This window comes from Chelonia mydas, chromosome 20 (genome assembly GCF_015237465.2).
Source record: "Chelonia mydas isolate rCheMyd1 chromosome 20, rCheMyd1.pri.v2, whole genome shotgun sequence".
Taxonomy (NCBI): domain Eukaryota; kingdom Metazoa; phylum Chordata; order Testudines; family Cheloniidae; genus Chelonia; species Chelonia mydas.
The window spans coordinates 1283405-1303553 of record NC_051260.2 but is presented as its reverse complement, the minus strand read 5'-3'; the positions used below and the strand labels follow the sequence as shown (position 1 = coordinate 1303553).

The following is a 20149-nucleotide window of genomic DNA, read 5'->3' as shown; positions in this document are numbered from 1 at the left end:
GCACTCTACACCCAGAACACAACATGGTCCCTGCCCTAAGGAGCTGTTGGTCTCCGTGGGGTGGGGATGCTGTGCAGTGCCTATTCGGGCCCCCAGGGAGCGTTCCCACCCCCCATGCTGGCAAAGGGCTAGCGAGGCGGGGCAGCCCATAGCCGTAACAACGTTCCACGTCACTCGGCGACTCCACCAACCTCCTGCAGCATTTCCAGGGACTCCCCAGAAGCAGCGTGCACTGGGAGGGCAGGCGCCTGTGGGTAGGATGGGTGTGGAGGGAGCAGGGGGCTGCTGGCCAGACATGTTGCCCTTTCTTGGTGCCCATCTGCCCTATTTACGGGCTGCCGCGCTGAAGCCCGTCTGCTTTGGGAAGGATTTTGGCGGAACCCAGGGGTCCTGACTCTCCCCCTCTGCCAAGCCGCTGGAGGCCACTCCTCCTGGAGCAGGGGATGGACCCCAGACGACCTGCCCCTTGCGTAGCCGGAGGGTGCTGGAGGGAGCGTGGATTCTAGGAGGAGCTGCGCATGGTTGGGGAGCAGGCTGTGGAAGGGAGGGTGCCTGAGCTGCCGGAGGAAGGAGCCGGGTCAGGAGCGTCCATGGGGAGGCACTTGCAGGGTGAGTGGAGTGAACTGGCCATGCCCTTGATGCATGGTTGCCCAGAGGCTTCTCTCCTGGCCCATTATTAGCAGACTGGAGAGCTGGGGGTGGGGTGGAGCGGAGCCCCCCTCCAGAGAGGAGCAGCCTGAGCTGCCAGCTTGCTGTAGGGCACCTTGGCCTTCTCGCTCCTGGTGGAGGCTCCAGCCAACCTGTCACGTGAGCTTCACAAGTCATGGCTAGTTCTGCCTCCCAGCACCGTGTGAGCTAGAGAAGGCTGTTCCCGGACCGTTTCCACAGCCCTCACCACCACCTTGATTTCAGCAGAGCTCCATGCATGTAAAGACCTGACTGCACAGATCCAGGGTCTCACCTGTCTGCCAAGCACTAAAATGCAGCCACCTCTGGGATGGAACATGGCAGCTGTTCAACAGCACGTGGCAACGTTAGAGAAGCATAGGAGGGGAAGGGAAGTAGCACCTCGTGGGGGAAGGGTGAGGCAGAATGTAGCTGCCCAAGTGAGAATTTGGCCGGATTCTGGACCTAGCACCTCTCGAACAGCCCAGTTTGGTTGTGACCGTAGTTCTGTCTCATGAACGATGGCAGGCTCGCCGCACCTTCTCCCAGGCTGGAGCAATGGGGTCAGCGCTGGTTCTGAGGGGCCCAGCCCGAGCGAGCTCCAGCACCAAGCGTTGCTCAGAGCTGTCCTGCTCCTGAGCGGACTCTCCTTAGCTTGTGAAACACAGGTGCCCCTAGCTCCTTTAGCAGGCCGTGCACTAGCCCTAACCCCAGGGCCTTCTGCCCACAGGGCCTCTGCACCTGGGACCATCTCCCCTCTGGCGTACTGAACCCTCAAAACAGGGGCTTTCGTCTGGGCCACGTAGCGTGGGGGTGATGGGTGCATCTTGCAGACGACCCACAGAAGCCTGGATGTGCGTTTGCCCCGCCTGGCGGCCTGCTGCCTGGTCACCTGCCTGGTTGCCAGCTCCTCTGCGCCAGAGGCTTGGTGAGCTGGAGGGGGAAAGGCCAGCGGTATGAAATCTGCCAACACACGGGCACGTTGGGCTCTTTGAGACAGGAGGTGGCAGAGAAGGGAAACTTACCAGCTGGTTACAGGAGGGGACGTGCGTTGTACCTGCCAGCATCCTGGCCACGTCTTCCTGCTGCGCCTGGCAAAGGTGAGACGTCTCCTGGCGCTGCCAGCCGGCCCCTGAGACGGAGTCTTTGTCCGGGGGCCTTGCAGCTACTTGGCAGCACCAGAGCCGGTTTCCTTTGCTGGGCTCGTCGGTGAACAGTGCTGGCATTGTGATGGGGCAGGGAGGTGACTGGCTCCGCTCATGGGCCTCAGAGGGGTAAATCTGACACACATGTCAGAGATCAGAGCGGCATGAAGCAGCCTGGTTTGGTCTGCGCATGCTGGAGCCAGAGCTGGGAGCCATTGAGACACCCCCAGTGGGCACGGAACTGACAGAAAAGTTCACTTCGGGGGTGTGGGTGGGAGGGGGGTTAACAGGGGACAGGGAGAGGAGCCCTGGGGGTCAGCGTGCTGGTGCCACAGGCTGGAATGAAGCCGGGTGGCGGAGGGGATGCATGGGGCTGGGGTGCTGTGGGTGGATGGGGCGACGGGGCCCTGCCTGGCTGCGGGAGGCGCCCGGGAGCTAGCGGCTGAATGCGGGGTGCCGGCGGGCCCCCGGGGGTGTAGCAGCGGGGATGTGGCCCACCTTGGCACAGGCGAGGGGCTAGTGTTGCAGCTCTCCGAATAGCCCCCCCGGGGCAGAGTGGAAGCAACCTGCCCCCAAAGGGTCCCCTCGGCTGGCGCTGGCTGCACCGTGTGCTGTGTGACCCCCCTCCCAGGCAGGCTAGACGGGGCCAGCGGTCTGGGCTCCGCTGCCCCCGGGGATCAGCGGCTGAGGCCCTGGTGCGCTTAGCAAAGGCCCCTGGCCCCAGGGCGCAGCCGCTGCCTTGGACCCCCCATGGCCGTCTGGCCCCCTTTGCGGCCGGGCCCCCCAGCCTCCTGCCCCGGGTTTCGAACCAGCGCAGCCCGGGCTGCCGCGGGCTCCCAAATGGGAAACATCTGGCGGGGAGCGCGGCTGGACCCGGCGCCGATTGGCTGCGGCGGGTCAGGCTGCGGGGGGGGGCTCCCCCCCCAGCCGTGACATCACGTCGCCTTCCACCCGGAGTGGCCTCCGCAGGCAGGAGTCCGGGCTGAGCCCGTCTTCGGAGCGCGGCCCCGGGCCCGGCCGTGCGCCCCCGGCCGTGCCGCTGGGTGAGTCCTGCAGCGAGCTCCGGGCTCGCGTACCCGGGGCAGCCGTGCGCGGGGGGGCGGCTGCGGACCGGATCCCCCCCGCCCCGCACCTCCCGGTGCAAATCCGGAGCCGCTCCGTGCAGCGGGCGCGCTGCGCCCTGAAGTCTCCGGCGAAGTTGTCCGGCCGCGTGCGCTGGGGGCCGGGGGGGGGTTTAAAAATACAACTTTAAGCTGCGTCTGCGTGTTCCGGGCTGGGGCGGAAGCTCTGCCCCCCCCGCCCCCGGCCTCGGACAGACCCTCGGGGACCGGGGCCCCCTTTGCGCAGCGCGGCCATTGCTCGCAGCAGTGGCCCTGGGGACTCGGGGGGGCCTGGCGCGTGTCCCCCGGGGCTGCGGCTCCCTAGTCCTGCAGAGAGGAGGAATTCCTCGGGGGTCGTAGCTCGGAGCCCCCTTCCCAGCTGCTCCGTCTCAAGCTGCCTGCCGGGCCCTGGGTCGGGATTGGGGCCCTCTGGAGGCTGGGTTTGGGGGGGTGAGGATGCCAGGTTGGCCTGCAGTGGGGGGGCTCAGCCTTACCCCGCCCGGACTCTGGAGCATGTGGTCTGACCGCTGTCCGGAGCGCTGCTGGCAGCCAGCTGCCTGGGCCAGTCAGGCCACCCTGTTCGTGCCAGGGACAAAGGCCACCCCTGCGCTGCAGGGTTACGTAAACCCCCCCTAGAGCAACCCTCTCCGCTGCCAGAGACCCCGCCGCGATAGATAGGAGGACAGGTAGGGTGGAGGGTATGGCCCGGGAGCCGGAGTCAGGACTCCTGGGTTCTGTTCCTGGCTCTGTCACTGGGTGAGCTTGGTAGGTCCCTGCCTTGCTCTCTGCCTCAGTTTCCCTGTCTGTAAAATTGGGATGATACTGACCTGCCTGACGGGGTTCTGAGTCTGCCTGTGCCTCAGGGTGAGAGCTGAGCAGAGGGTTATTATTAAACTGCTGTCCCAGCTTGGATTGAGCCCTGTGGCTGCTCACACCAGCTCTGAATTCGGCCATCGCCAGGTGGTGTCCCCTGCCCAGACTCAAGCTGGGGCAGGGCGTTAACCTTCTCTCTGACCCCGCCTGTCTTTCGTGAGCTCCATCCAACCTTCTCTCCGGAGATTTTGGCCAATGTTTTCAAGACCGGGCCACTCACTTTGGTGCTTGAACTTTCGACCAGAGATGCCCCAAGCCCGACTCCGAGGAGCACGGAGCAGCTGGAGCTCCTGCTGCCTTTAGTGGGTGTTGTGGGTCACTCTGTGCTTCCAGCCCCTGGGTGACCCACGGGCACCCACCCAGGCCTCTGCCTGTCAGATCCGGCTGTGCTTCGCTTCTCTCTCTGTGCAGCCCAGAGACGGCTCTGCTGCGAGTCCCGGAAACTTGCCAGGCCATTGGATCGTTTTTTAAAACCAGTGAGCTAGTCTTAGTGGCCGCTGCGCCCTGCCAGGGTCTAGGGAGCTGTGTGCGGAGTAACCTCGGCAAACCGCACCTTCTGCCTTTGCCTAATGGGCGTGTCATGGCCCAGGTGACAGAGAGTTAAAGTAACGGACCTGTTTCCTTGTGTCATCCTCTGACTTGTCACTGAGAGGTCAGCTCAGGATCTCGGCTCCAGAGCAAGTTCTGGCCATTGCTTGTTTTACACTTCCTCCCGGGAGCCTGTTCTCCTTTGGAAAGAGAGCGGTCGCCGGTGTTTAAAATCTCCTCGCCCGGGGACCTGACCGGTTTGGCCTCGCCGCGGGGCTGGGGCCAGCCAGCGTTGTCATCGTGTTGCTGAATCAGGCTCACACGGGGCCCGGCTACACGCCAACGTGAGCTTCCTGCACGGGGCGAGATGGGGCAGGCTGCCTGCATGAGAGGGCGAAGCTGGCCCTGTGCGCTAACACCGGACCTGTGTCCTTAGCCAAGGCTTCAGCGCAGAGCAGGGACCCAGTTAAACCCGACTGGAACAAGCCCAGGTCGCTGTGGGAGAAGAACTCCCACCAGCTATGGGGGTGGGCAGGGAAAGCCAGCGACGAAGGAATTCGACGTTCACTGGATCAGAGCTGCCCCCTCGATCATTTCAGTCCGTGCTAAAAACATCGGGTGCCAAGCTCATTTCCTTGGCTACTCTGAATCCAGGGCTGGGGAGGGCAGGCAGGAGCAGGGGGCTCTCTCTGATTGTGGGGGGCTCCTCGGCCTAGTTAACTAGCTGTGGGAACGGGGAGGGTGTGGCTAGCAGCAGAGGCTGCAGTTCGGTCAGTAACGGGGCTCTGGGGAGAAGGGCCGGAAGCCGGCTCAGCAAAGAGCGAGTTTTTGGCCGGTTTAGTTCAGGGGCCGTGTCGCCTGTTGGTTCTCAGAGCCGTGTGGCTATTGGGCGGGTTGGGTTTGAGCCTCGGGCCATGGGCACGGTACGGTGCTGAGATTGCCCCTGCAGCGCCGGGAGTTGTTCTGTGGATCGCAGTGAATCCGCCTCTGAGAGAGCCATCAGCCTGGGGCTGTCGACCTAGCCCTCGGTTTTCACGGCCCTGAGCAGCCTAGCCAGGGCGATCAGCTTAGCACAGGCCCCAGGGCTGTCTTGCGGTTGTGCCCGTGTTGGGTGGTTTGGGTTTTCCGTGTGTCACTGAGGCCAAGTGCTCTGCGGCTCTGGGGGTGTCTCGGGGCTGCAGGGTGTCAGTGTCGTGTCTTGCGGCATGTGGTGATGGTTTCTGGGTACCCGCCCTGCCCCCCTCCCTGCCGCCTTAGCTCCCAGAGCGCGGCTGTGTGGAATTCGCTGGAGGGAGCTGGCTCCCTGCCCCGCTGCGGCTGCAGGTTGGCACTTGCTGCCCCTTCCCTTCGTCCTGCCCTGACGAGGCCTCGCCGCCCACTTTGGGCGGAGGGAATAGGGTGTTTTGGGGGCTCAGCTGTTGCTCCTGCTGTGGGCCTCGCACCAGGGGCCAAGCCAGCCCGTCAGTGGGGCTCTATAGTGCCCTGGCATCCTGGGGCTGGACCATTAGCAGGGCTTGCCCCCAGGCTGTTCCCTGCCAGCTCCTCAGACAAGCCCCAGCAGCCAGGCAACTGGGGCTCATTGCACCCGGAGCAGAGTGCAGGCCGTGGGGTGCGCTGTGGAGCATGAGCCTCTGGGTCCTCCCCCAGGATGTGGGGAGCGGGGAGCCAGTCCCCCTACCCCCACCTTGCTGCGACCCCAAGCCCCAGCCCTGTGGTGAAGGAGTTTGGAGCTGCTGGCTCCACAGAGGCAAATCTCTGCTCTGTCTCCTGCAGGTGAGCCCTGGCCCCTTTGCTCAGCCCACGTCGGGCACTCCCAGGGTACCGAGATGGGTGGATCCGTGGGGCAGCAGCCCTGGGTCGTAGCAGCAACAGGCCTTCAGCCAGGCGTGCTAACGCAAGGATGGGACTGCAACGTGTCAGCTGGGGCAAAGCCTAATCTCCCAGCCCAGGGCCCCGTGCCAGCGGGCCCCCAAAGAGGGGGACCAAGGTGTGTCCACACAGCAGCCTGTGACTGGCCCCGGGACAGCGCTGCCTGGGACCCAGCACTCTGAGCCACCATCACAACCAGGCCTGCCCCAGGCCGTGTCCTCTCCAGGGACTGGCGTGGCCCCAGGGAGCCCTCGTGAAATGCTCACTTGTCAAATGCGGGTCCAGCCCCTGGTGCCCCCGGAGCCGGGCTCGTCTCACCTGCTGAACCTGCATTCACGGGGGGCGAGGGCCACTGCAGTGTGTCAAAGGGAGAAGTGAGGTGGGGACGGGCGGGTGCAGCGCGGGGCCTGGGAGCTAGGTTCTGTCTCTGGGAGCGGAGTGGACACCGGGGCTCGTGTTGTCAGGTTTCGTCCCCATCCCCCTTCTACCGAGACCCGGGCGTCAGTGTGAAGAGCCCTGACCTCGCCCGGGCTCTGAGATCTGTCAGAAGCTGAGCCGGCTCTGCCCAGCCCCTGGCTGGGTGACTGTGGAGGAGCCGTGGGGCTGGAAGCCACCCTGTGGCATTGCCAGCCGCTCGTCCTTCCCCGGGAGGAGCGCGTTCTCCTTCGGGAAATGGGTGCGGCTCCCCGCAGCCCCCCAGCTCTCACCCTGCAGGAGCAAAGGCAGCCAGGCCGGGGTCGCCTCTGGGGTGGGGCCGGGCAGCGCCCCCTGTGGGAATATTGCTGGAAGAGTGCGCCCAGTGCTGCGGTTCACTGTTCTAGACGGGTGTGGAGACATCGGTGAGGGTTCAGAGAAGAGCTTCGGGAACCATGGAGGGATTAGGAACGTGGCTGGCCGCGCTAGATCAATGTATCGTGCTTCACAGGGGGGACCGGGGAGCAAAGATTTGATCAGGGGCTCCTCAGTCGAGCAGAGGAAGGTCGAACCCGAACCAGTGGCTGGAAGTCGAAGCGAGACACACTGGAAATAAGGTGTGAATGTCTGACATTGAGGGCAATTAACCATTGGGACGATTCACCAGGGGTCGCGGTGGATTCTCCCTCACGGGTGACTTTTAAATCCATGTTGGATGTTTTTCTTCAGGATCTGCTCTAGGACTTGTGCTGGGGCAGGTCTGGCCTGTGCCCTGCACGGGGCCGGGGGGCTGGTCGATCACAGTGCTCCCTTCTGGCCTTGGGATCTAGGAAGCCTGGGGGCCTGCAGCATCCTGGCGAGCGAGGCCAGGGAAAGGGGGCGCTTGGAAACAGCTGCACGGCTCCCTAGGGCGCAGCTCAGGTGCTGAGCCCGTTACACAGACGGGGAAGCTGAGGCTCAACAGGGCAACTATATGAGCTCAAGGTCGTGTGCCGAGTCAGCGACGGAGCCGGAAATGGAACCCAGGAGTCCTGGCTCCCAGCCCCTGCTCTAACCCCTGGACCCCCTCCCCACATTGACTGCACTAGGGGGTTGCCACAGAGCAGTTGCATAGCCCTAGAGAAGCCCTGACCCGGCGTGCCCAGTTCTCTGCCTCTGGCCCCACGGCTCCTCCCTGCCTGCCCCCCGCAAAGCTGGGGGCAGCCTGGGCTCTGCTGATCCCTTTGAGTGGCCGGAAAGGCTCCCGGAGACTCCTCGGCCCTGCTGTTGCTCGCCCGCCTTGGCGTCCGCAGTCCGAGCGCTCGTAGGGAGTGAGGGGCTCTGGGGTGGGCCTGCGTCGCCCATCTGGCAGGATCACTCAGACCCTCCCCCGCCCTCCATTCTCCGGTCGGGGCCCCTGGGGCTGGCATTGTTCTGTGCGCGGGGGGCAGGCGAGGGCTTGGCTGGGCTTTCCCCTCCAGACAGCACCTCACTTCCCCTCCAGGACCAGCTTTCCGCCCTCGTTTCCTGGGGCTGGGGGAGGGGGCTGGAGGGATCAGGGAGCTCAAGCCAGGCACCGTCCCCTCTTGCTCCGGGACCCCCACCCCCGGGTGGCCAGGGGCGCTGGGCTCCAGCAGGGATGTCACTGAGCTCTGTGGAGTTCCACCCACGTAACCCGGAGCGGAGCAGGGCCTGGGAGCGCAGTCAGGCTCTCTGAGGGGCCCCAGGGCCATGCCTGGCAGGTCCCAGATACGGGGGTCTGTCCTGACCCGCTCACACGCAACACACGCAGGATTGGTCACTCAGTGCACTGCATGCTGGGAAGGGTAGTCTCTGCAGGCTGCATCTCTCTATTTAAGATGCGGGCAGCTGCATCGTCCAACCCCAGGGGCCCTGCCCCTGCCATACACCTCCCAGTGGGCCCTGCCAGCCTGGGTCCCTCTGGGCTGCTCTCCTCCCCAGCAGCGTGTAGGAGTGACTTGTGCTGGGGGGCTGGGGTGTCGCACCAGTTATATAGACAGGGAAACCGAGGCGCAGTGTGGGAGCGTGACATGGCCACGGTCACACAGGGAATCAGTGACAGGGTCCGGAATAGAACCCAGGAGTCCTGGCTCCCAGTGCCCAGCGTGATCTCAGCACTGGACGTCCAAGGAAACAGGGCAGCTAAAAGCACCAGGGTAGAGAGTGGGGAGAGCTGGGTAAGGGTCTGTAATGGCAAAGCGCCCCTTCCCCTGGGCACTTCTGGGCAGCCAGGAGGGGGCTGCGGGGCAGGGGGAGCGTGGCCCAGTTCTGCCCTTGTGGCAGAACAAAACCCCTCTGGGAGGGGTCCCTGGATCCCTCTCCTCAGACCCGCTCTGTGGAGACCTGTACCAGGTCCAGCCCCAGCCGAGCCTGAGGCTCCCTCTGGAGCACCCACCTGCCGCGTTGGCCACTGGGTCGCTCCCCAACCCCCTGCCCTCCTGGGGTGAAGGAAGGCCCAGGCCCCCCCTTTCCGGGTGTGCTCCCCCTGCCCTCCGGGACGGTGTGTCCTGGTGAGGGGCACAGCATTGGGAGAGCTCCCCCCATGTTGGGATTGAGCCCCGGGGGGTGGAGGGGTATTTCGTGGAGCAGGCAGCTCCCGCCTGCACTGTCCCCAGCTTGGCCGTGTGTCCGCGCTGCAGCGAGCCAGCTATAAATAACCCTCAACTTCCCCGGCCACGACTCCTGGGCTATTTTTGCTGCTCTTCTTGTGTCTGGTCCTGGCTCCGCTCGGGGAAGGGGGCGGCAGGGTTTGCTTTTGGTTCATCTCCCATCCTGGTGCAGCCTCCAGCAGTTTGATCTCTGCACTCCTTGTCCCCTTCCAGACGCGGTGAGGTGTAGAGCAGAGAAACCTCCCCCAGAACTGTCCTGCCCTCGGCACATCCGGGGCGGGCAGGGCAACATCCACTCCTGCCCAGGGCACTTCCTCTGCGTGGAGCCTCGTTGGACACCAGCGTTCTGCAGCTTCCGCGCTCCAGGGAGGCGTCCGGTCGAGGTCCTGGGTGCTCAGCGCCGGTGACGGTCCTGTGGCACTCTTGGACTGGTAAGAGGAGTCACTGTTTCTTGCTCAGATTCCCTCTTGGGCAGTGCAGTTTGCTTCACAATCAGCTGCATGATTCTTCTTCATTTCCTGTCCTGGTAAATGGCTGCTGTGTTCTGGCCCAGAGGTGGCTGCATTTCACTGGTGGGTGACACAATCCCTGCATCGTTTCTGTACCCAAGCCTGATCCCCGGGGGGTGCTGAGCCTCTGCAGTCCCCCTTTCTCCAAGGCAAGTTGCGGGTGGCCAGCGTGAGGAGGAGCGCACGTGTCCTGGGTCACAACTCTGCCTGAGGGTGAGTGTGATGGGGATGAAAATCCCAGTGAGTGTGCATGAGAAGCCATCGTGTGAATGTGTGAGAAATGTAACATCACTGTGTGAGCCGTGCATGGCCTGTAGACAGACCAAATTCCTGTTTGTAAAACCTCTGTCCCTGTGAAAACGTCTTGTATAATGGGACGTGTTGGAGCAGACCCGGTCTCCCCTCCGCTCGCACCCTGGGTGTGGCCGTACTTTGGGATTCTGGCTATTGCCATAGGATGAAGGCGGGGGGCCTCAGGGACAGGACAGGGCGCCTGGGTTCTGCTGACTTAATAAGGGACAAGTCACTTCACCGCACTGAGCCCTGGAATTATCACCCCCAGTCTAGACAGAAATGAAGTGGCATGGCGATTGGTGGGGGGGTCAGATGCACTGGGGGGGCCGATCTCCTTTGAGCTGCGATGGGAATCTTGGCTCTTGGGCTGCATTTCCTCTTGTCTCTGTGCGGCCTCCTCTTCCTCAGGCCTGCTGCTGATAGATCAGCCTGTTATCAGTCCCTGGGGATTTGCCAGGCCTCCCTGCTCGTGGCCGGAGCACATCCATGGCTGGTGTCTGTCACGGCGTCCCCAGGCGATGCTCTGGAGCTGCTCCCTACGAAGCCAGGCAGGACTCTGGGGAAGTCTCCTCTCTGGGAGCAGCCTGTCTGCAGGACACACAGCTCACCCGGCTTCCACCTTCTTGGGTCTGACCTCAGAGCCTTCAGCATCCTCTGCCCCTCCGTGCGCTTCCCACAGCGAGTCTGCCCAGGCGGGGTCCTGGGGAAGCCAGAGGGTCCTACCCCCCAACTCTGCAGTCAGACAGGACTCTCAGCCAGCCAGTAAAACAGAAGGTTTATTAGACGACAGGAACATGGTCTAACACAGAGCTTGTAGGTGCAGAGAACAGGACCCCTCAGCCGGGTCCATTTTGGGGGCCAGTGAGCCAGACAACCACGTCTGCACTTCACTCCACGTCCCCAGCCAGCCCCAAACTCCCTCCCCCTCCAGCCCCTCCTCCTCTGGGCTTTGTCCCTTTCCCGGGCCAGGAGGTCACCGGATCCCTTTGTTCTCCAACCCTTTAGCTCTCACCTTGCAGGGGGGAAGGCCCAGGCCATCAGTTGCCAGGAAACAGAGCTTTGCCATTTATGTACCCTGGCCCTTTGCTCTGCAACAATTACCCCCCCTTCCTTATCCCACCACCTAGAGACTTAGGAAATGTCTAGGGGAAACTGAGGCACCCCTACAGTATTCAGAGGAAACATCAAGAACAGTCCCACTTCGTCACAGTGTCCACCACATCCTGTGGGCCACCTGATGGGTGGAGGAGGCAGCTGCGGGTCACAGGCCAAGCAGGCGTTGGCAGCCGGCAGGAATCCCCAGAGCGCGGCAGGGGCGCGAGGCCTTCCCAGTGGTTAGCCCCAAGGGAGGGGCCATCCTACCCCTTCCAGGATCCAGGGGCTCGGAGCCAAAGGCTGGCAAGGGAGCTGTGGGCAGAGGGAGCTGGGGCAGGAGGTGCTAGCAGGGAACTCTCACCCCTTCTAGCGTGGCAGCTGTTGTTGGATGTGTCTGTGTGCTGGTGCCGGGACAGGGACGGAGGGGAGGCAGCCAGGGGCTGCGGGGGTTGGTGCGACACCCTCCTGCCCCCGGTGCAGGTCAGGCCCCTGCTGCAACAGCCCCAGTGCTGTACCTCACGGTGCTGCTCGGTGCCTCGGTTTCCCCACTTCTCTGGGGGGCTCGGGGAGGTGTGTGACGTCTGTGAGATCATGGGGTGAGCGCGCTGCAGAGGAGAAAAGGCTGTAATTGTACACAAAACCGTGAGCTGGCCTGGGTCCAATAAGCCACCGACTCCTTCTGTGGCTCACTCTCCCCGTCCCATGTGACTGGCCGAGGCTGGCCAAGAGGCACCCCCCAGCCGCTCGCTGGAGCCACTTTCTGGGTATGGGAGAGCTGGGGGTGCTGCGGGGACCCCGAATCAGGCCCTCGCTCACCAGGAGCCTGGCTCTTTCTCTTCCCCGTGCGGGAGTCTGGCCTGCCGCGGGGGGTAGGAATATCCTCAAATTAAAGCGGTGACGCAGACCTTACAATAAACCCCGGCTAGAGCGTTCTCATGGCTCTGCACTGACTGCAGGTACCTGAGCAAGGGGCCACGGCCCGGGAGGGGCCTGGGTCTCCTGCACCCTGCCCAGCCATTCACATCAGTGCCCGGAGTGACCGAATCGCACTGCAAACTGGACCGTGGCTGTTTGCATGGGACCCCTGGAGACTGCTCTGTTAAAGGGACACCTCTGCTGAGAACAAACCACGTCGTTTCCCTTTTTTTCTAACGACACTGAGCCTAGAGCACAACCAGGGAAGGGGGAAATCCAGATTTCTTGTCCCCATCTGTGCGCTCTATTCACGCTCCGCATTTCGCCCAGCCTGGAGCATGGAGCCCGTTTCGCTCGGCCTTGGAGTCCATTTCACTCCTGCGCTTTGGGGGGAAGTTACCGGCTGTAGAAATGATCCCTTCTCGGCTTTCCTTGAACCTCCTTGCGAAGAAATGTTCAATCCAGGGTTCAATGTGCCGCTCCCGCCCGTCCCTCGGTGAGCTGTCCCCTAGCTCGGCATGGGCACACGCAGACATGTCAGCCCAGGTGCGCAGGTTTCCTGTTCCAAGAGACAAGGGACTAGGCTGGTAAGTCGAAGCCGGTGTCTTTCGTTCCTGTCTGGTTCCGAGCCGCGCAGGCCGGGGCTGGGGTGGGCACGGGAGAAGACGCTGAAGGGTTTCTGGTGTCCACATCTAACACTGCGAGTCGTCCTGAAATCTGGGGTCTGAGTCAGATTCTGTCCTCGCTTCCGTCTCCAGGGAGGCTGCTCCCGGGCCTGGCGCTGGGACGCTTCTCACCTTGCCCTTCAGCGGCGTGACCGAGCCTTTCCCATCCGTACTCCTGCCTTGGTTCCTTCTGACCAGCACCGCGATGCCCTCCCACCCGGGCAAAGCTCCCAGGCAAAGGCTGTAAAGCTGCCGCCTTGGTCTCCGTCAGACTCAGGCCTGGAAGCTGCCATCTGCTGCTGGCTGGCCAGGGAGTGAGACGCGCTGTGATGGCTGACATGGGACATCTCCAGCAACATGCGTCAGTCTCTGTGTGTAAGCTAAGGAGCCCGTGTCTATGGGCAGGGCTGTAACAGACCCGCCTCTCCTGTGGACGGGGGGCACGTGAGGCATGCTGCTCCGTGAGTTACCGGAACCACTACCATTGGCCAAGGGCTGTGCACGCCCCTAGTTCACGGCACTGCAGCTGCCCCAGTGCCAATGTCCTTAATGCAGACAGGCCTGAGAGTGTAAACTCCTGGGTGCAGGGCCCGTCACTCTCCCTGTGGCTGTGGCATGCCCAGCGCAACAGACCCGCCTGGCGCTCGGCACTGTGGCAGGGGCGGCCAAACCGTGGCTGGCGAGCTGCACGGGGCTCTGACAGTTAACGTGCGGCTCGCAGAGCCCCCCTCATTCTCCACCCACCGGATGGGCGGGGGAGCTCCAGGTTTCTGCCCTGCGGCAGGGTGGTGGGGCTAGGGGCTTCTGCCCTGTGTGGAGGGGGGTCTCAGGGTTTCAGCCCCGTGGGAGGTGCTTCAATAGGAGTGGGGCTGAAGCCCCGAGTCCCGGCAGGTGTGCCCAGCTCTCGAACTTCTGAAGCCGATGTCATGCGGCTGGCTCGGAGGGTCAGTCAGTTGGGCACTGCGAGATGCTACCAGTCCTGCTGCACGGGCACGGGGCTGACTAGTGGCAGGGCAGTGGCCTGACGCGTCAGGACCCACATCCAAGCTCTGCCCTGAGGCAGAAGAGGGGAGTGGGGCACCTGGACCATCTCCTGTGACGTGCAGTCACGCAAACCTGTCCTACCGCAAAACCAGCCGGATTAACCGAATCCAAATCCCCTGCCCCAGGACATGGTGTCCTGCGCTCAGCTCCGGGGCAGGCCGGAGCTGCGGGAGTCCCAGACCCACACGCAGCTGGCACCTGTCAGGGCCCGGGGCGCGATGCCAGGGCGGAGATTCTGCTGCAGTCTTGTCTCTGGAGCCGCACAAGACATTTGGCCAGGCCAAGCTGAGAGCGTCCCAGCCACGGGCTGGCGCCCTGAGGGGGCAGCTGCGCTGCCCTGTGGCCACTATCCCACGCCCACACAGGGGCTGCTCTTCCTCCCCGTGCCCCGGACACCAGCTCAGTGCTGAAAAGGCCTGGGCGCGTGGGACTGTCCCGTAAAACCCGGGCTGGGCATCAGGCCTCGCCGCGGGGCTCTTTGTCCCCACGCTGGGCACGGCCAGGGCGCTTCAGCCAGCGAGGCAGGGCACGCCACCCGCTGAGGAAGCTGTGGGGGACCGTGTTGGTCTGGTGCAGAGATCTGCTCCAGGGCTTCACTCTTTCCTCCAGCCGGGGCCCTGCCACAGCGCTGCCCCGGACTCCCTCCTCCCGCAGCCCCGTGGTGGCACCGCACAGAGCTGCTCTCCGGCTCCTCGCGGCACGCCGGGGCCTGGCAGGTTTCCATTGTCCCATCGGCTTCAGCTCGTGCTGGGCCTGGGGGCTCTGCTGGCCCGGCCCAGCCCCCGTGCAGGGGCCTGGGGGGGCCTCAGCCCTGGCAGGACATCAGGCCCCTCTGAGGGGTCACGAGCTGGGCACCTGCAATCACTCGACCTGGTGGGAAGTATCGGCCTCCTTTGGGCCCGCACAGCCCCTGGGGAGATGGGGGGAAGGCTCCGGAGTGTGCTCCGGCCAGGGGGGCAGCTCCTGTCCTCTGCCTCCCCATCTGAGAGCGCTTGGCCCTAGGGGGCAGTTTGTGAGGGTCCCCCTTTCACTGATGATCCAAGAGGGGGCCCTTGGGGACGTCCCTCCCTGCCATGATCGGTGGGGGTTGGGCGGTGGGGGCAGTTTGTGAGGGTCCCCCTTTCACTGGTGATCCAAGAGGGGGCCCTTGGGGACGTCCCTCCCTGCCATGATCGGTGGGGGTTGGGCGGTGGGGGCAGTTTGTGAGGGTCCCCCTTTCACTGGTGATCCAAGAGGGGGCCCTTGGGGACGTCCCTCCCTGCCATGATCGGTGGGGGTTGGGCGGTGGGGGCAGTTTGTGAGGGTCCCCTCCCCCATGTGCTGGAGGCAGGTCCTGGTTTGTGGGGGTCCCCCTTCCCCCCTGATGTGAGGAGTTGGTTGGGGGCAGGTGTGAGTGGGGTGCTGGGCTGGGGGAGCTTGTTTGGGAGGCTCTTCCCCCCCCTCCCCTGGTCCTAGTTTGGAGGGGTCCCCTTTCCCCATGCTCGTGGGGGGCGTTCCAGTTTGGGGGTTTCCGTTCCCCCCATGCTCGAGGGCCCCAGTTTGGGGGTTCCCCTTCCCCCCAGGCTCGGGGGCCCCAGTTTGGGGGTCTCCTTCCCCCCCAGGCTCGGGGGTCCCAGTTTGGGGGTCCCCTCCCCAGGCTCGGGGCGGGCGGGGGCCGGGCTCCTCCCCGGTAGCGGCGGGGAAGGCGGAGCCGCAGGCCCGGGGGAGCAGCCGAGGCTGGAGCCGCCTCTTCCCCAACAATAGCGGGGCCGGCCCGGGAGCCGCCGCAGCGGGAGCAGCCGGGGCCGCGGCCGGGGGAGGATGCTGGGGAGCCGGCCCCGCCGCGCTGCGGGGCCCCGCACGGAGCAGCGGCCGCCGGGGGCCGCCCCACAGCCCGGCCCGGCCTGGGTGCGTGGGGGGCGGCGGGGCCGGGGGACCGAGGGTGGGGGTGCCGGGGTGTGTGTGTGTCGGGGGGTGGGGGGGTGCCGGGGTGTGTGTGTGTGTGTGTGTCGGGGGGAGGGGGGGGTGCCGGGGTGTGTGTGTCGCGGGGAGGTTTAGGGACGATGGGGGGGCCTGCCGGGGTGTGGTTTGGGGGAAATGGGGTGTCTGGGGGGACTGTCGGGGTCTCTGGGTTGGGGTGAGGTTTGGGGGAGATGGGGGGGCTGCTGGGGGGTGTGTGGTCGGGGTAAGTTTCAGGTGTTGGGGGAGGTTTGAGGGAGATGGGGGGGCTCCCGCGGCGTGTGTGTTGGGGAAGGTTTTGGGGAGATGGGGAGGCTGCCGGGGTGTGTGTGTCGGGGTGAGGTTTGGGGGAGTTGGGGTGTGTGGGGGGCTGCCGGGGTACGTGTATCAGGGTGAGGTTTGGGGAAGATGGGGAGCTGCTGCGGGGGTGTGTGGTCGGGGTAAGTTTCAGGTGTTGGGGGAGGTTTGAGGGAGATGGGGGGGCTCCCGGGGTGTGTGTGTTGGGGGAGGTTTTGGGGAGATGGGGAGGCTGCCGGGGTGTGTGTGTCGGGGTGAGGTTTGGGGGAGTTGGGGTGTGTGGGGGGCTGCCGGGGTACGTGTATCAGGGTGAGGTTTGGGGAAGATGGGGAGCTGCTGCGGGGGTGTGTGGTCGGGGTAAGTTTCAGGTGTTGGGGGAGGTTTGAGGGAGATGGGGGGGCTCCCGGGGTGTGTGTGTTGGGAGAGGTTTTGGGGAGATGGGGAGGCTGCCGGGGTGTGTGTGTCGGGGTGAGGTTTGGGGGAGTTGGGGTGCCTGAGGGGCTGCCGGGGTATGTGTATCAGGGTGAGGTTTGGGGAAGATGGGGGGCTGCTGGGGGGGTGCGTTGGGGTGAGGTTTGGGGATGTCTGGCTTTTGGCGCCCACTGTTGTAAGCTCCGTGGGGGGGGAACCTCGTGTTGACATGTGCCCTGCCGAGGCCGGCTGTGGGGGTGACGGGGTTGGGGGCAGCTGGTTTTGGGGGGTCTGCTAGGGTCCCTGGGAGGAGGGGCGCCATGCCGTGGGTGGGCTGGGGGTCTGGGTGGAAGGGACATTATGGCTGTGTCTAGATGTGGGGGGGATGTTACCCCCCAGGGGAACATCTTTGCTGATGCTTGAAGCCAACGATTCTGCCTTGTACGGGGGCCCCTCGCACGGGGCCCCCTGGCCCTGGTTCTGTGGCTGGGCCCCTCCATGGTGGGGGCTGGATTCGTAGCAAGATTGAATTCCCATTCCAAGCCCCTGCTGCTTTGCTCTCACCTCGAGCCATCGGTGCCACCTGGCCACTTCCCTGCCCGCTCCGGGATGGGGGAGGCAGCCCCAGGCAGCCCTTGTCCCGGGGAGGCTCTAACTGGGCTGGGCCCAGAGCCCGCTGGGCGAACTGGCACCGAAGCCGAGATGCGACCGTGCAGCTCTTAGCACAGGCCTGTCCTCGGAGCCTGGAGAGCGGTGACGGGCCGTGTGTGTGCGAGATGGGTCAGCCGATGAAACTGGGGCAACTCCAGGGGCCTTTAGGAGAGGGTGGGGCAGGGGAACAGAGAGGGGCTCTGCAAGACAAGCAGGACCTGTCCCTCCAAGAGCTAGCCCTGCTCTGGAGCCTTTCCTTTGAGATCCTCCAGTCCCTGAACCAGGCCTCGCAACCTCCTGGGAACGAGGCTGCAGTGGGAGGCAGGCAGCTGTTATTAGACACACTGTACACATGGGGAAACTGAGGCACAGTGACTCGACTTACACAGGAGTGTCTGGCAGTGTTGGGAATGGAACCCAGGTGTCCTGGCTCCTGTTCCCCCCATGGCTAGATCGCCCTGCCTCTGTGGCTAGCACGGAAGGCTCTCTGAGGAGGGTTTGCTCCCAGCTCTGTGTGGGCAAGGACCCTTAAAGTGGCTCGGGGAGGCGCTGCCCCTGGCAGGGTGCAGAGGACGGGGTTGGGCGGCAGGGGGAAGGGTAAACGCTACTCAGGTGCCTTCTGCTGCCTGCTCTTGGAGGGGCATTTGGGGGCCTGGCTCTGTGCGGTGTCAGGTCCTGGGGCTGGAGGAGGATGCGGACGGTGGGTCTGGTCCCTTGGTCAGGGGGCTGTTCTCAGGCCGGCCAGGGGGAAAGGCCGTTTGATCGGGGTAAAGGTGCAAGTGCTTCCCCCCAGTGGTGGGGTCTCCCCCAGCACCTCACTTTCCCCTGAGTGATCGTTTCCTGGGGTTCTGTCCAGCTCAGGAACTGGGGGGGGGGGAGCTGGCCTCGTTTCCAGGCCGCCCAGATACATTTCCCGTGGGGAGGGGATAGGTGGATCCTAGCTGCAGGAGGCTACGGGAGCCTCTTGGTCAAGGGTGCTGAGCAGCAGCCCGCCCTGGGGTGGAGAGGGCATCGGCTAATGGGTCCTGGCTCCAGAGGCCCTTCAAGGTCCAGTTGGATCTGCAAGGACGTTACTTTGTCAGAGTCTCTTCCCTTGCAGCCTGCCCAGGGCGGGTGTTCTCTCCCACCTTGGGATTTGGGGAGCTGGGGGGGGTTTCCCCACAGCTGCCCTTCCCCGAGTTCCAGGCTCTTTGGTCCGGCCCCGTCGCCCGTCTCGGTGTGGGGTTCTGGAGAGGCAGAGCTGGGGGACCAGTCTCATTGCTGGGTTTTATCCCCTTGCAGGCGAGCGGGCAGAGGTGACAAGGGAAGGCTGGAAGGTGCTGCTGGGTCTGGGGTCGGGCCCCTGGAACGAGGTAAGAAGAGAGAGAACTCCCCCCTCCTTTGCACACGTGTGTACACACCCTCCTTTGCAGATGCATGTGTACGTACACTCCTTTGTACGTGCACACCTGTGCACTCCCTCCTTTGCACGTGTGTGTGTATGCACCCTCCTTTGCCCGCCTGTGCATTCGTTTATCATCCTTTGCAGGAGCCCCCGTGTTCTGGAGAGAATCCTCCAGGCTCCTGCCCTCCCGCAGCCCAGACTCCCTTCTGGCCTGGGCCAGATGCTGTTCAGGGGAGTCGCCTGGGGTTGGTCCCAGAGGCGAGCTTGGTGCAGGTGCCTGGGGGAGGCTGCACTGAGCAGGCCCATCCTGGGTGCTGAGAGGAGGAGCCGGCAGTGAGGGGGCTGCCCTGCAGTTGCAGTTCCCCTGAAGGGGCCACACCCCTGGGGGGTGCCTGGCCCGACACTCACTGGCCTCCCGCTTTGTGGTGCAGGGCTCGATGTCGGAAGCTGTGGCCGGCCGGGGAGACATGAAGCCAGAAGAGGGCGGCAGCGAGCCGGGAACGAGCCAGGAGCTGCTGCAGAGACTGCGGGAGCTGGAGGTGCGGAGCCCCACCTGGCTGTGTCTCTGGGGCCAGGCGTGATCCCTGGGTAGACGCCTGGGGCCGGGGGGAGGGTCGCTGCCCCCCCAGGAGCCCTGCATGGCGTCCGGGGACGCCCACCCCAGCAGCGCCCTGCTCCCCAGCACTGGGGAGGGGCGCCCTGGCTGTGAAGGCTGGGTCAGTGCGAGCCGTGTGGCCACCAGGGGGGCAGCAAACGGGAACAGTCAGGGGCTCCCTCCTGCAGCCTCTGAACCCGTGTTGCTCAGGGGTTTGTTCCAAGGACAGCGCCCCCCTTCCACTCGCAGCCGCGGTCCAAGGCAGCTTCCTAGGCGCTCCCAGAGCCCCACAGCAGGGTGAGCTGGGGCAGAGAGGGGCCAGGGACTTGCCCAACGTCATACAGTGAATCGGTGGCAGAGGAAAGGAGTCCTGGCTCCCAGCCCCCCCTGCTCTAACCCACCAGACCGCACTCCCCGCCCAGAGCAGGGCACAGAACCCAGGAGTCCTGGCGCCCAGCTCTGGGGCGGAGTTTCCCCCACGTGGAGTTTCGGGTGGGCGGAGGAGCTGGGCCCCTGACCTGCTGCTCTTTCCTTGTCTGCGCCAGGCGGAGAACTCGGCCCTGGCTCAGGCCAACGAGAACCAGAGGGAGACCTACGAGCGCTGCCTGGACGAGGTAACTTGCCTGCCCTGGAGCCCCCCGCGCTGGGCTGCTCTGGGGACCCGGGGCAGTGTCCGGGGGTGGGGGGAATCATTTGCTGCTCCTGCCCTCCCCCCCCGTCATTTGACTGCTTTGCTTTCCAGGTTGCCAACCACGTGGTGCAGGCTCTGCTCAACCAGAAGGTGAGTGAGTACTGGGGCCCCCCTGCCTGGGGATCAGAGCCCCCCCGGGGCAGCACAGCCAACCTTCTCCCCCCCAGGGTGGGACCTGAGAAGGGGTGGGCGATGGGTGTGGTGCCCTTGTCCAGGGGCCCAGCGCTCTGCCCGCTGCGCGGCCTTGTGTGTTGTACAGGCTGACGCTTCCCTAGCACGATGAAGAGCGGCGAGGACAGAACCCAGGAGTCCTGACCCTCCCCCCCCAACCCAACCACTGCACAGCACAGCACTCCCCTCCAGAGCTGGGAATAGAACCCCGGAGTTCTGACCCCCGCACTCCCCTCCAGAGCTGGGAATAGAACCCCGGAGTCCTGACCCCCGCACCCCCGCACT

General features: G+C 64.6%; 1 protein-coding gene across 4 annotated transcripts in view; it reads left to right on the top strand.

Moving 5' to 3' along the window:
• The first annotated feature begins 2745 nt into the window (after positions 1 to 2745).
• Positions 2746 to 20149, top strand: part of NCKAP5L (NCK associated protein 5 like) — a 28136-nt gene continuing 10732 nt past the window's right edge. Inside the window, exons 1-7 of one of the 4 annotated variants that reach the window (XM_043532662.1) lie at positions 2759 to 2854; positions 7107 to 7212; positions 9418 to 9635; positions 18305 to 18375; positions 18839 to 18946; positions 19548 to 19616; positions 19745 to 19783. In XM_043532662.1, coding sequence (XP_043388597.1) covers positions 18845 to 18946; positions 19548 to 19616; positions 19745 to 19783 — 210 coding nt within the window. In that variant the 5' untranslated portion in view covers positions 2759 to 2854; positions 7107 to 7212; positions 9418 to 9635; positions 18305 to 18375; positions 18839 to 18844. Of the gene's footprint in view, positions 2855 to 7106; positions 7213 to 9417; positions 9927 to 15468; positions 15614 to 18304; positions 18376 to 18838; positions 18947 to 19547; positions 19617 to 19744; positions 19784 to 20149 lie in introns of those variants that run through there. The other 3 variants (XM_043532663.1, XM_037883805.2, XM_037883808.2) reach the window with 3 other exon arrangements.